General features: G+C 43.3%; 1 protein-coding gene across 1 annotated transcript; it reads left to right on the plus strand.

Moving 5' to 3' along the window:
- Nucleotides 1-3,111: 3,111 nt before the first annotated feature.
- LOC109423045 (uncharacterized) lies at nucleotides 3,112-7,328 on the plus strand. The gene is made up of 2 exons (XM_062859968.1): nucleotides 3,112-3,672; nucleotides 3,734-7,328. Exon 2 carries the CDS (start codon nucleotides 5,399-5,401, stop codon nucleotides 7,151-7,153), a length of 1,755 nt encoding a protein of 584 aa, XP_062715952.1. The 5' UTR covers nucleotides 3,112-3,672; nucleotides 3,734-5,398; the 3' UTR covers nucleotides 7,154-7,328.
- Nucleotides 7,329-14,991: the final 7,663 nt, after the last annotated feature.

Raw genomic sequence — 14,991 nt, forward strand, 5'->3', positions numbered from 1 at the left:
ACGGCGGCGACGGTACGGTAGTTAATACCAATTTAAAATTATTATGTTTGCTATTTCAAAGTGTACCGACCTCCGTTGGGATTTTTGACAGCAGCGGAACAGATTAAAGAAACCGAAAAGAAGCTGAAATCTTCACACATCGGGCGGTATCGGTAGCCAATAGAGTTAATAAACTATAGAGGATGAATGTCGCTGCTGTTCCCTTTGTTCTCGTTCGCAAACATCCCGGGTATCTATCTGTCAAACTGCATACTTTTTCGCTTTGACACTTATATCCCTCCCTATCTTCGCCAGCAAGAGATGTTGCGGCGGCGACGCCAGCGACATTCTCCCTCTATAGTTTATTACCTCTATTCGGTAGCCCGACCGACTGGGTCCCTACGTGTGACGATGAAAATATGTAAGATTATGATCTTAATCGAGCGAATCATGCGTATACAGAAGAGTGGGAGAAGAGTGACACCCATCGGAGGCGGATGGACAACGCTTCAGGATGGGCAGGGATGTAGTTGAGGGTCTTGTTCACAGAATCTGTCAAACGGATTTTTCGATAATGCGTTTTCGATGCGATTTTTCAGAATAACTTGGTAGAAGATCAGGCCAATTTCAAAGCGACATATGGCAGTATCGACCGCACAGGGCTATGGAAGATCATGCGCGAGAATAGCTTACCAGACTGATAAGAGAAACGATAGACGGTGTGCGAATGACATGGATATTATTGCTAGAACATGTGCAACTATTTTTGGATTAGCTTTCTCAGTCACTAAGTCAAGACAAATATTTTATACTGTTCCGACGTTTCGTGAACATTTGGAACGGTGGCAGAACTGTACACCCGCCTGAACCGTGAAGCAGCAAACGTCGGACTGGTGGTGGAATGTGGCTAAGACAAAGTACATGCTGGTAGGTGGGACTGAGCGTGATAGGACAAGCCTCGGCAGCAATGTTACGATAGACGGGGATACTTTCGAGGGAGTAGAAGGAGTCGTCTACCTCGGTTCCTTGCTAACGGCTGACAATAACGTGAACCGTGAAATCAGTGGAAGTCGTGCCTACTACGGGCTCCAGAAGAAACTGCGGTCAAAAAAGATTCACCCCCGCACCAAATGTATTATGTACAAGAAGCTAATGTATCAAATCAAATCACCAGATGCGTGTATCCACCGTGAACCCGCCAGTCCGAACTAGGGTTTAGACATGGGCTCCAGAAGGTCAAATCAATGATGGACTCTGCAACGGTCCTACTGTAGGTTCTCTCTCGCCTTCGTTCGCGACATCCACGTTCGGTCTAGCCATAGCTTGGAGCCGAGCCTAGCCTCTCGCGTTAGTCAAGCGGCTACCCCACTCAATCTCCCAGAAGTTGAAGTCTCCAACGATGACCACGATATTCAATTCCACTAGTTTTAACTCTCCGCTACGGCTTCGGCGGGCCGCATGATCTCATGCGCCATTGTCGTGTTGCTAGCAAAGAAGAAGCTGTCCGTTTGGGTGGGCCGGTCTTCCCTGTTTGCATCAGCTCTTCAACCAGAAAATCGTACTCCTTCTTGACCATTTGCGGAGCTTCAGGAGGCCCTGTTTCAGGTCATTATTGATGTTTGTGCGCCCTCTCGTGAAGCCGATCCTCTCGTCCAGCTGTTCGGCAACATCCAACATCTTTGGTAGCCCGCTTCTGTTGCGGTTCACCGCCCGCAAGAGGTCCACGCCGGTCATCTACGCTTCCTCAGCTGGCGCTGCAGCCTCGGGCTCCACTTCCTGCCACCTGCTTGCTCGTGGGTACATCAGCCCCTCTTAGTGGCCATCTCGCCAGTCCTCTTCGCGCGAACGGGCTTAACGTCGTTCCATCTGCCTCTCCACTCTCGATCACATGGTTTATGAATTTAGTAGTCATTTCTGTAGGATCTCCCTTAGAGCCGCTATCACTTACTGCAAATGAAGTAGTCGCCGATGATCCTATTAATTATCTATGCAAGCAGGGAGGCTCTCATGGGGACTGAGCTCAGATCCGGATCAGCACTAATCAGGAGTGTACAGGTCAAGAACGTACATTAAGGCCACGACACGGTTTTATGGGATGGAAGACAGCGCTGGCATTAGCCCATCCGCTGTTTCAAGTCAGTGTCACCCGACCTTACTAAGAGAATAGAATGCCGTCGCTACCAGCTCACTTGTGCGCAGTTACCTAAGCGTGTACGGACTCAGTTACCAATTACAAAGTTAGACCAGTATGCCGTAATCCGGAACTTATCGGCGTCGTTCCTGGGATATGCCATAGGCACTCTTAGCTGGGCTGCGAAACTTTGGAAACGGTGTCATGTCGCTTGAACAGAGTTGCTTCCGGATGTGTGGAATTTCTGAAGAGGCACAGCAGAGCCCACTACTGATCCCTTCCAGGCCTAGGCTTACTCTGCTTGAGCAATCCGTATGTCCTGGTGCTCGGTCACCTTTCGATGACAAAGATGGTAGGTCTACACTGGTGTGTGGATATAGTTTGCTTAGAATAGCATCCTATATAGGCTCCCACCTGACTCTCAGAAGGAAGGGAGGGGTGGGGGTGTTCGTCATGCTCCTGGACTTTTGTCCCTGTTGCCTCTACTTCATCCAGTCTACAAATAGCTTGATACCCTCCGAATTACCTTCCTCCAATAAATATGGCCCGAGTAGTACACATGTTCTATACAAGCATATGTAACTTTTATATGACTACATTTGGTCATAGAAGAGTTACATTGTATCAAGGAGAACATGTGTGCTTGTTAGGGGATTATTTAGTTATTTATTTCTTCTTTGTTTCCGATACAAATCGTACAGGCGGAAACTTAATCTAAATTTAAAACTTATTTCTAAAATTTTGCTTCGTCATACCAAATTTAAAAATACTACTGGCTTCGTTGTATACCTTTATGCAGGAGCTCAGAAGATTATTGTGGCCGTCGTCTGTTTCAAGTCCAGGAACAAAGATAAAATCGGTGTGACGTAGTTGACGAAGTGGTGCATTCAACAGGAGTTCGAACAAGATATCAGGACTGTCAATGTTTTTTTTTATCTATTTCATTTATTTGGGGCTCAATCGCATGTAACGCTTTACGGAGCCGAGGATCTTTCTTTGTACTTAATAGTTGTAACAGGTACGCCAAGCGTACGTTACTATGTAAATATAAATTACTTTAAATATTAGATAGTTGTATATAAAGCATTCCAAGTTCGTAGAATTAAAGATAAATGAACTAGAAATCCTTATTATTTTGAATTCCAACCGTTCATCTTAGTTTGCACGTCACTGTAAAGAAAGAAGGCTTGAGAAAGGAAACGATAAAACTGCGCCTGGGAGTTATGCAATTGAAAGGCAGCATTACGCGATTTAATTCGCGAGGTCAAGGAGAGAAATTCTCTTATTAACGGATCAAAACCGAAGGTCATATTCACTTCGTGTCCTTGGATTTGATGGGAAAGTGGGAAGGCAAGATCTGATGCAGCCTGCATGAGCGAGATGCATTTCAATCAGAGGAGTATTAATAGATGATTTCATCTTATTCGTTCGGCTGAAGCATTTCCGGCTAAACCTAACTTTCGAGGTTTCTTATCTGAGGACATTAGAGTCACTCGTTCATTTGCCTGGAGACTCGAGAACGTTAAGGAAGTGTGGCTCTGCCAAAAACCGCGGTGATCGAGGTAGTGAAGTTGAGAAATCAGAAATCTTTCAAAGTGCTAATTCCCCCGTGTTTCATTTCAGTGAACTGTAGTCGAGTTTATATAGACAGTTTGCTAAGCAAGTTACGTTTGTGAGAAGAAAAGCTAGAACAGAAAGGTAATGTGATAGTAGAGAAATCATGTGCGTGCCATGTGCGTTGTCTAACGATCCCTTTGTCGTGCAGCCGTGCGACGGCTTTCTGCGTCCAATTTAGGAACCACCGTAGCCACAACTCTCCGTCGAGTGCATCCGTTGGCAAATTTCCTGGCCAACCGTCAACCCACGGTCAGAAGGGGCCGCGCCGTCACCATCGCGCCCGAGCGGAATATTCACGAGAAGAACCGCTGTTAGTCGAAGTACAGGATCCGACGAGACTCCGATCCGCCCTGCTAGGTGGCTAGGCCCTAGTAGCGAGCAGCGAAGAGACACCAACCGCCAATCGTCTCCCCAACAACCACGCCGTCCGTCTATCAACCGGCCGGGCATGCGGTAATCGATCCCGCCAAAGTCGATCGCAAAAATCCAATATCAGATCTGTAAGTACAAAGAGCTCTATTTTTCCCCCAGTCCGTGTGCACATGTGACGACGAGAAATCTCGTCAATGGACCCATAGCATTTTCATATGGTGTTCCCAAAATTTTAGCTTGCCGGCTATATTTTTGCAAGCGCTATTGTTCTGCTAGCTAGGTGCAGACAATTGAACTGTGGAATCGTGAAGAAGAAAGACACGCACATGTAGGATAGGTAGAAGCAAAATGAATTCGATGATTGATAAGCTTTATGAACTAGAATATACTTTTTGAATTCCTAATTAAACGTTTTTATATCCCTATCCGCTTATTTGATTCCCGGTGAGAGTAGCATGGTGAAAGATTTCATGTCGCGCGCTTAAAATTCAAATTTTGTCGCCTGCAGAAGTGGGTTGTAGTGAGTAGGTTGAACCGGTTCCATGACGGTGTCGACATCTGGTGTATACTGGCGGTGACTTCCAGTGATGATAACCGAAAGTCTCCTCGGAAAGCTTCAGAACCGTTTCGTTTAGGGTGATTTTTGATATTATGCTCCTTTCGCATTGAAATGCAAATCTGTAAGTCTGGTGTGGGTGAATTTGGGGACTGCTGGACCGTTTCCTATCCTTTCCAAGGAACGACTTGAACTAACCGTAGGTTGGGTCTCATGCCGGGCAATCATACCTTGGCGATTGGTCCTCATTAGAGGTGGCGCTTAAGCCATTCGCTTAACAAAACGGAAACAGCCCAACAGTCCATGTTGTAGAGAAGGTTATTAGGGAGATATTTAGGAGTAGACCGCCAGTCGTTCCCAAACGACATTCTGGCGTGCTACATTTTGGCGCCCAACTAAAAGTACGAATCCTGATATGTTATTGAATTTGAGTGATTGGTGAAGTAATTATGGTAATTTTATGGTTGTGAATTCGGAATGTAATTTAACTCATGCTTAAAGTTATTTGGGAATTTTGTTTATTCGGATATTCAAATCATTGAGCAATTTTATGAGATTTTCAATAAGTGCGTTTTTTTTTTCTCTTTCTTTTGAGTACATAATTACATTTTCTATAAATATATTTTTTTTCTATTTTTGTTCCTTTATTTCATTGAATTTCTGTTTTTGCTTTTTGTATATAAATATAGTTAGATAATTAGTTTAAATTACGATATACTTGAATTGAGAGAACTTAGTTAAACATGGGTGCGAAGTTTCCTCATGCTGATCATCTGTTGGATGACGAAATAGATTACGAACTAAAGCTGCGAAATTATGTGGAAGATTTGGGGAAAGATTTGAAGGTGAAACAAAGACTGCTTAGAAGGGTTTTCTTGAAAGATGCTAAGGAAAATCGAGAATATCGATCTCCGTATTCTATTGACCAAGAATTTGAGTTGATTGCTTCACGGGTGAACAGTATAAGGTGTAAACTGTCTAAAAATCCGGATATAAAACTCGTTTCGCGTTTAAAACACTACTATTGGCGTGTGCAGTGGTGCAACGCGGACAATCAAGAGGCCATGCAGATGAAGGAGTTGTTATTTGGAAACATCTCTAATCTACTTGCAGAGCAAAATGCCCTCGAACCGTTACAGAATGCAAGTCCTGACGATGAGTCATTAGAAGATACTGATACGGAATTTTCTGAAACAGAGAAATCTGGAGCAGTAGGTGGAAATATTGTGTTAGTGACACCCTTGGGTGAGCCTCAGCTGACTAATACAAGTAATTTCCGTCCTTTGATTGAACCAGAGATACCTCAGAATGCAAAAATAACAGGGACTACTAAGAAACGAAATCAAGAACACAGTTTAGCTTCGGGTGTTAGCGATGTTAACAGGGAAAATGAAACAGAACAAATGAAAGCGAGAATAGCCGAGTTAGAAGCTCAACTACAATCCTTTGCTGCACTGTTAACAGCGTCAAGAGTCCAAAGTAACCCATTGGAACAGTTACAGAATCAGAGACAGGATTTTAGACAACCAAGTGATGTCTACCTTGGCAGGACAAGAATCAACGAGAGAGAGGATAGTGGTAGTGAAAGAGACAGTCAAGGAGGAAATAGACAGTCAATAAGGGATGATAGAGGCCAATATGATAGGAAAATGGAAAAATGGAACCTTCACTTCAGTGGGGATTCTAGGTCAACATCGTTAGAAGATTTTATCTACAAGGTTAGAGTCTTAGCGAGCATGAATAGGATTCCTGATAATCACTTACTTAGTAACATCCACTTGTTACTAAGAGGTGAAGCATCCAATTGGTTTTTCACGTATTATCAGCCAACGTGGACTTGGACTATCTTTGAAGCAAGAATTCGATTCAGATTTGGCAACCCTAATCAGGACCAAGGGAATCGACAGCGAATTTACGACCGGAAACAACAGAAAGGTGAAACTTTTATTGCCTTTGTAACAGAGATAGAACGCCTCAATAAGTTGTTGACTAAACCATTATCGAGCCATCGTAAATTTGAAATCGTGTGGGAGAATATGCGACCCCACTACAGGTCGAAATTGGCATGTTTTTCCATAAACAATTTGGATCAATTAATCCAGGTTAACTACCGGATTGATGCAAACGATCCTTCTTTACATCCGGTGGGACCGAAATACACGGTACACAACATTGAGGAACACGAGTGTAGCGATTCAGACGAGGAGGAAGTTAATGCGATAGGACGTAGAAAAGTTAGAAATCAGCAACAAGAAACGAATCAGAACAGGGGTTCCCAAAGCTCTAGCGGAGCAGGACAGTTAGGGTCATCTTCTAGAACGCCAATGTGCTGGAACTGTCGCCAGCAAGGTCATTTGTGGCGTGAATGCCGAGAAGTAAAGACGACGTTCTGTTATGTTTGTGGAAATCCCGGTAAAATTTCATCAACGTGCGACAAACATCCGCGACGGGCAACAACAAATCAGGTTCCCGAATCGTCTCCGAGTTCGGGAAACTAAGGGAGGAATGCGGTAATGGGAACACTAGCATTCCAACCAAACATTCCGTTCCCTCTCCTAATTCGATTCCGTACATCGATCCATTAGAAAGTCTTCTAGAGATCAGAATTCAAACTAGTCGTTGTCCACACATCAAGGTCAAGATCTTCGATGAGGAGATTGAATCTTTGTTAGATTCTGGGGCTAGCATTAGCGTAACTAATTCAAAGCAATTCATTGAAAATCATGGGTTAAAAATTTTAGCTTCACCGGTTAGAATTTGCACGGCTGACAAAACACCGTACTCATGCATTGGCTATGCAAATGTTCCAATTACTTTCAAGGGTGTAACTAGAATAGTTGCCGTAGTAATAGTACCCGAGATTACAAGGAAACTCATTTTAGGTGTAAATTTTTGGGAAGCCTTCAAAATTAAGCCCATGATGGACGGAAATAACGGTTTAGAAGAGGTAGCGGAGATTGACATAGAAGAAGACGCGTTTCCATCCGATTCATATCATTTTTACGTGCACCCAATTGACACATTACCAGTAATAGGAAATGTTACGCCGGATGAATCATTAGACATACCAAGATTAGACTTGCCAGAGGCGTCCATTACTACCCCAGAGACGATAGAAACAGAACATAACTTGACCTCGGAAGAACGCCAGGAATTAGAAAACATAGTTAGGGTATTTCCATGTACTACAGACAACTGTCTAGGACGTACAAAATTATTAGAGCATGAAATTGTCTTGCGAGAAGACGCGAAACCAAGACGTCAACCAGTCTACAAATGTTCGCCATCAATTCAAGCCGAGATGGACCGAGAAATAGAACGATACAAGAAATTAGATGCTATAGAGGAGTGCTCTAGCGAATGGGCCAACCCTCTGGTCCCAGTTCGTAAAGCGAACGGGAAACTCAGAGTGTGTTTAGATTCGCGGAGGATAAACGCTTTGACCAAGAAAGATTCTTACCCCATGCGAGACATGAGGGGAATTTTCCACCGGTTAGGTAGCGCAAAATATTTCTCGGTCATAGACCTTAAAGACGCGTATTTCCAGATTCCTCTTAAAGAGGAATCGCGTGACTTTACGGCGTTCAGAACCTCGAAAGGTCTGTATCGGTTCAAAGTGTGTCCGTTCGGTTTGACGAATGCTCCGTTCAGCATGTGTCGATTAATGGACAAAGTAATAGGATTTGATTTGGAGCCCTATGTTTTTGTCTATCTAGACGACATAGTCGTGGCAACTAAAACACTTTCGGAACATTTGAAACTGTTGAAACTGGTTGCGGAACGGTTGCGAGACGCGAACTTGACAATTTCGCTTGACAAATCCCGATTTTGTCGTAAGCAAGTGAGCTATCTTGGCTATCTTCTTAATGAAAAAGGAGTTGCCATTGACAGCACTAGAATTGAGCCGATTCTGAACTACAGTAGACCCAAGAGCGTAAAAGACATAAGACGCCTCTTAGGTTTAGCGGGGTTCTACCAAAAGTTCATTAGGAACTACAGTAAGATAGTAGCGCCAATATCCGACCTTCTCAAGAAAAACCCTAAAAAGTTCGTGTGGACTGAAGCTGCAGAGGCAGCATTTCAAGATTTAAAATCTGCGCTAGTATCAGCTCCAATACTAATGAACCCAGACTTCTCCCACTCATTCACGATAGAATCTGATGCTTCAGACAATGCCGTTGGGGCAGCATTGGTTCAAACAATTGAGGGGAATACTAGAGTTGTTGCGTACTTTAGTAAAAAACTAAGCAGCACCCAGAAAAGGTACGCAAGCGTCGAGAAAGAGTGCTTAGGCGTGTTATTGGCCATAGAACATTTCCGCCATTTTGTTGAGGGGACGAGGTTTAAAGTTGTAACTGATGCTAGAAGCTTGCTTTGGCTTTTTACAATTGGGATAGAATCAGGCAATTCGAAGCTACTGAGATGGGCATTGAAACTCCAATCCTACGATATCGAGTTGGAGTATAGAAAAGGAAAGCTAAATGTTACTGCAGATTGCTTATCGCGATCGCTGGAAGCAATTACTACAACCTCGCTCGATCCGGACTACGACGATCTCATAAAACAAATTGTAAAAGACCCACAGGGCTATCCAGATTTTCGAGTGATCGACAATCGCATTTACAAATTTGTTAAGAACCAAGGGAAGGTAGAGGACTCACGTTTCCTGTGGAAACAATATCTACCGTTATCCGAACGCGAATCAATCCTAAAAGCGATCCACAACAAAGCGCACCTAGGTTTTGAGAAAACATTATCTGCTGTCAGGGAGAGGTATTTTTGGCCTCGAATGAGCTCACAAATCAAAAAGTTTTGCCGAGATTGCATGACTTGTCAGACTAGTAAAGCTACGAATGTAAATACAACAGCTCCTTTGAATTCCCAGAGGAAAATTGCAGAATATCCTTGGCAGTTTATAACCATGGATTATGTTGGACCGCTGCCAGTATCAGGAAAGGGTAGAAGTACTTGTCTTCTAGTTGTGACTGACATTTTTAGCAAATTTGTAATAGTTCAACCCTTTAGACAAGCGACAGCTGAGTCTTTGGTTCCATTCGTTGAAAACATGCTATTTCAGTTGTTTGGGGTACCAGAGGTCATACTGACCGATAATGGAACCCAATTTACATCCAAATCCTTTCAGGATTTGCTCGAAGAATACCACGTTACGCACTGGCGAACACCAAACTACCACCCTCAAGTAAACGATGCAGAGAGGGTAAACCGCGTACTGACAACAGCCATTCGGGCTTCCATTAAGAAAGACCACAAGGATTGGGCCAATAACATCCAAATTATTGCCAATGCCTTAAGAAATTCAGTGCATGAGGCAACACGTTACTCGCCTTATTTTGTCATGTTCGGTAGAAACATGGTGTCAGACGGCAGGGAATATCGGCACTTGAGGGATAACGCAGAAGGAAATGTGAGCCTATCCAACACGGAACGGGACAAACTATATGCAGAAATTAGGGAAAACTTGAAAAAGGCATTCGAAAAGCATTCCCGTTATTACAACCTCAGGGCAAATGCAAATTGCCCTACCTTTAAACTAGGTGAGAAATTGCTCAAGAAGAATACGGAGTTGTCGGATAAGGGGAAGGGCTATTGTGCAAAACTGGCCCCTAAATACATTCCCGCAATAGTTAAGAGAAAGGTTGGAGAACACTGCTACGAATTAGAGGACGAAGTAGGCAAGCGTCTGGGCATTTATAACTGCCGCTACTTGAAGAAGCTCGCCTCATCGTCGACATAACTTTACTGTTGTTTGAGCTATGCAACCTCTTAGAGGCAACCATGCATCTTAGAATGCTCCAAAATACATTTTTGGCATCAATTCTCACTCCTTGATAGGGCTGAGATGGTGGGATCAAGCTATGGTACCTTTTCTTAAATGGACACGATACACTACCATTAGTGCACTAAAATCCACACTGTGGCATAGTAAACCATCTCCTCGTATATCGAGTCGAGTTTCTTGGATGTAAAGCTATGTATACTCACAGAGTGGACCAAGCAGTTAAAACCTGCACGAAAACACAACCGGCCATTCTTGAAGTGCTCCTCTATGAGTTGAGCCGTCCCACAAAAACTTTTAAACTACTGGTGACGAACTTCAAGAATGTGCATGGACAAGTAGAAGACTACTCTGAAGAATAAGAGTAAGAGTAGTTGAAGAAAGCAGTAGATTCTCCAACATGAAGCTATGAACCATTTGCGACAACGCCGAGATCACGAAAACCCTGACGAGGAAACGAATTTACCGGATTGGACAATACGTGACGAAGGTGAAGGTGGCCCTGCCTAACCTGATACGGTCCTAATGTTAGTGATTATTTACCCTACACTTATATTAGGTTAGTTCTTATGACTAGTATTAGTAATTTAAGTGAATTTCATACCCGCTTTTGTAAATACGTTAACTTTGAGTTGAATTCCTTGGAAAATGTTGTAAATATATCCGTAATCCTTTCGTCTGTCCTTCTTCCGTTGTAAATACGTTTTTCTGTATATAGTAGTTGTTAGTCTTCTTCATCTTGAATTCTTCACCGTCAGGTCGTTTTCATTCATGGTGCGTAGAACGAATTCATTCTGGCATCGTAATTTCTCATGTTGTTTATGATCAGCGCAAACTTCCTTCAAATCAGATCCATTCAGTTCATAGCATTTGTTTTCCTTTCCTTTGCACAATAGCCCGGTCCTTGTTTATATTCCTTCCGCATCAAAAATCTAACATAGATAGCAGCAGTCACATCAATAGCTTTCTCGGTTTTTCATCCCACGTCGCAGCTCCTAAAATAACAAACACAAAGCAATTAATTCACTAAAATGAGGAAGTATTTCAAATACTCCCCCCGTAAAACACAAATCACTGGAGTTTTCGTGAATATTTTCACGTTTGCTGGTGATTTTCCCGGCAGTTCGCTGCGTTCACGCACGTTCTTTTTTCACTTTATTTGGGTTTGCTCAATTTGACAGCTCGGTCCGAACCGGTTCTCGCGCGGTGCGTTTAGTACTTGTACCGGTGTGAAGGTAATGTGAAGCTACTGTGAAGCTTATTCGTATAGGGTATGTGGTGGGTTTAGTAGTTCTTTTCAAATTTCACTTTATCAGATTTGAATCTGGTGTAGAAGTTTGATTAAGATTCGGTTCTTACGTTTTACAAAGAAGTGGACGATTTGCCTGGAGGAAAGCTTCGGGGTGGGCCAGTTCTTTGTAAAATAGTCTTTTGCGGTAAATTCAGTGAATGGATCGGTGCTCAACGTAATGATTGGGGTAGATCCGGAATCTGAATGAGCCTGTTTTTGGTTTAGTGGGGAAATAATTAGTTTTCATTCAGTTTTCAAGAAACTGAGTTGAAGACATATTCAGGTGTGTTGTAAGGAATATTTTTGGTAGGGGTACATGGTACAAAGCGAACCGTTCGGTACTTTTGGGTACAGCTGTATTTTTTTTTTCAATTAGTTCTGTTCATTGTTGTAAATATCCGATGTTTCAGTTTATAAATGTGGTATGTTTCGTGATTGATGTAAGTAGTAGTAGCATTTGCTGGAGACCGGAGTCGAAAGACGCTGATGGTCGGTAGTAGGCACGTTCATTGTCGTTCGTGTGCTATAGATAGAGGAGGAGTCAGCTCTAGTAGTTGATGATGATAACGTATGACCCCAAATGCAAACTTACTTTCAAAAATTCAGATACCTACCTAGCCCTTGTAGATAGTTAATTAAATTTTCCCTACGAAAATTTAGTTAAATCAATTTAACTAAATTTTCGTACTTAAGCATGGAGTGATGTAACAGGTACGCCAAGCGTACGTTACTATGTAAATATAAATTACTTTAAATATTAGATAGTTGTATATAAAGCATTCCAAGTTCGTAGAATTAAAGATAAATGAACTAGAAATCCTTATTATTTTGAATTCCAACCGTTCATCTTAGTTTGCACGTCACTGTAAAGAAAGAAGGCTTGAGAAAGGAAACGATAAAACTGCGCCTGGGAGTTATGCAATTGAAAGGCAGCATTACGCGATTTAATTCGCGAGGTCAAGGAGAGAAATTCTCTTATTAACGGATCAAAACCGAAGGTCATATTCACTTCGTGTCCTTGGATTTGATGGGAAAGTGGGAAGGCAAGATCTGATGCAGCCTGCATGAGCGAGATGCATTTCAATCAGAGGAGTATTAATAGATGATTTCATCTTATTCGTTCGGCTGAAGCATTTCCGGCTAAACCTAACTTTCGAGGTTTCTTATCTGAGGACATTAGAGTCACTCGTTCATTTGCCTGGAGACTCGAGAACGTTAAGGAAGTGTGGCTCTGCCAAAAACCGCGGTGATCGAGGTAGTGAAGTTGAGAAATCAGAAATCTTTCAAAGTGCTAATTCCCCCGTGTTTCATTTCAGTGAACTGTAGTCGAGTTTATATAGACAGTTTGCTAAGCAAGTTACGTTTGTGAGAAGAAAAGCTAGAACAGAAAGGTAATGTGATAGTAGAGAAATCATGTGCGTGCCATGTGCGTTGTCTAACGATCCCTTTGTCGTGCAGCCGTGCGACGGCTTTCTGCGTCCAATTTAGGAACCACCGTAGCCACAACTCTCCGTCGAGTGCATCCGTTGGCAAATTTCCTGGCCAACCGTCAACCCACGGTCAGAAGGGGCCGCGCCGTCACCATCGCGCCCGAGCGGAATATTCACGAGAAGAACCGCTGTTAGTCGAAGTACAGGATCCGACGAGACTCCGATCCGCCCTGCTAGGTGGCTAGGCCCTAGTAGCGAGCAGCGAAGAGACACCAACCGCCAATCGTCTCCCCAACAACCACGCCGTCCGTCTATCAACCGGCCGGGCATGCGGTAATCGATCCCGCCAAAGTCGATCGCAAAAATCCAATATCAGATCTGTAAGTACAAAGAGCTCTATTTTTCCCCCAGTCCGTGTGCACATGTGACGACGAGAAATCTCGTCAATGGACCCATAGCATTTTCATATGGTGTTCCCAAAATTTTAGCTTGCCGGCTATATTTTTGCAAGCGCTATTGTTCTGCTAGCTAGGTGCAGACAATTGAACTGTGGAATCGTGAAGAAGAAAGACACGCACATGTAGGATAGGTAGAAGCAAAATGAATTCGATGATTGATAAGCTTTATGAACTAGAATATACTTTTTGAATTCCTAATTAAACGTTTTTATATCCCTATCCGCTTATTTGATTCCCGGTGAGAGTAGCATGGTGAAAGATTTCATGTCGCGCGCTTAAAATTCAAATTTTGTCGCCTGCAGAAGTGGGTTGTAGTGAGTAGGTTGAACCGGTTCCATGACGGTGTCGACATCTGGTGTATACTGGCGGTGACTTCCAGTGATGATAACCGAAAGTCTCCTCGGAAAGCTTCAGAACCGTTTCGTTTAGGGTGATTTTTGATATTATGCTCCTTTCGCATTGAAATGCAAATCTGTAAGTCTGGTGTGGGTGAATTTGGGGACTGCTGGACCGTTTCCTATCCTTTCCAAGGAACGACTTGAACTAACCGTAGGTTGGGTCTCATGCCGGGCAATCATACCTTGGCGATTGGTCCTCATTAGAGGTGGCGCTTAAGCCATTCGCTTAACAAAACGGAAACAGCCCAACAGTCCATGTTGTAGAGAAGGTTATTAGGGAGATATTTAGGAGTAGACCGCCAGTCGTTCCCAAACGACATTCTGGCGTGCTACATAGTATACATTATACAGAGTAATAGCTTTTTAATGATATCTGTTAGTAATGGGTGGAAGCCAGGGTACTCGTGGCAGCTCGAGGTTAGAAGGTCACATTTTGAGGGATGGACAGGGTAAGGATTGGACCAAAGGTTTCATTGCAGCTCATCCGGGGGTGAATCGCATCTTGCTAGCGTATTCGGTGCCTTGTGGTGTTGGTACCAACTTGTTGTGGGACTTGGTCTTCCGGATGGCCAGGTGCAGTTTGGTAACACAAAGAGGACAAAACAGAATAAAAAAAATAGGGAAGAAAACACAAGCGAATTAAACTTTTATACCAGCAGAGCGAAGAAAGTCGAAAATACATCCCATGTACGTGACATCGCGGGTCCCCAACACATCTCTCACAAGAACAAAGGGTTGTCTACCTCGGGCCTCAAGGGTATCCAATAGTAGCGCTCTGGAGACGTCATTATCCGGGCATTGCCAAACTACGTGGTCGATGTCATCATAACCGGAACCACACTTAGTACAAACATTGCTCAACGCGAGGTTAATCCTGTGTAAATGCGCATCTAGCGAGTAATGGTTGGACATAAGCCTTGACATTACGCAAATTAAATTTCGACTCACATCCAAACCATGCT

Source organism: Aedes albopictus, chromosome 3, assembly GCF_035046485.1.
Source record: "Aedes albopictus strain Foshan chromosome 3, AalbF5, whole genome shotgun sequence".
Taxonomy (NCBI): domain Eukaryota; kingdom Metazoa; phylum Arthropoda; class Insecta; order Diptera; family Culicidae; genus Aedes; species Aedes albopictus.

Bases quoted from the DNA above. Each gene is read 5' to 3' on its own strand.
- LOC109423045 (XM_062859968.1), top strand. From the start codon at position 5,399: ATGGGTGCGAAGTTTCCTCATGCTGATCATCTGTTGGATGACGAAATA.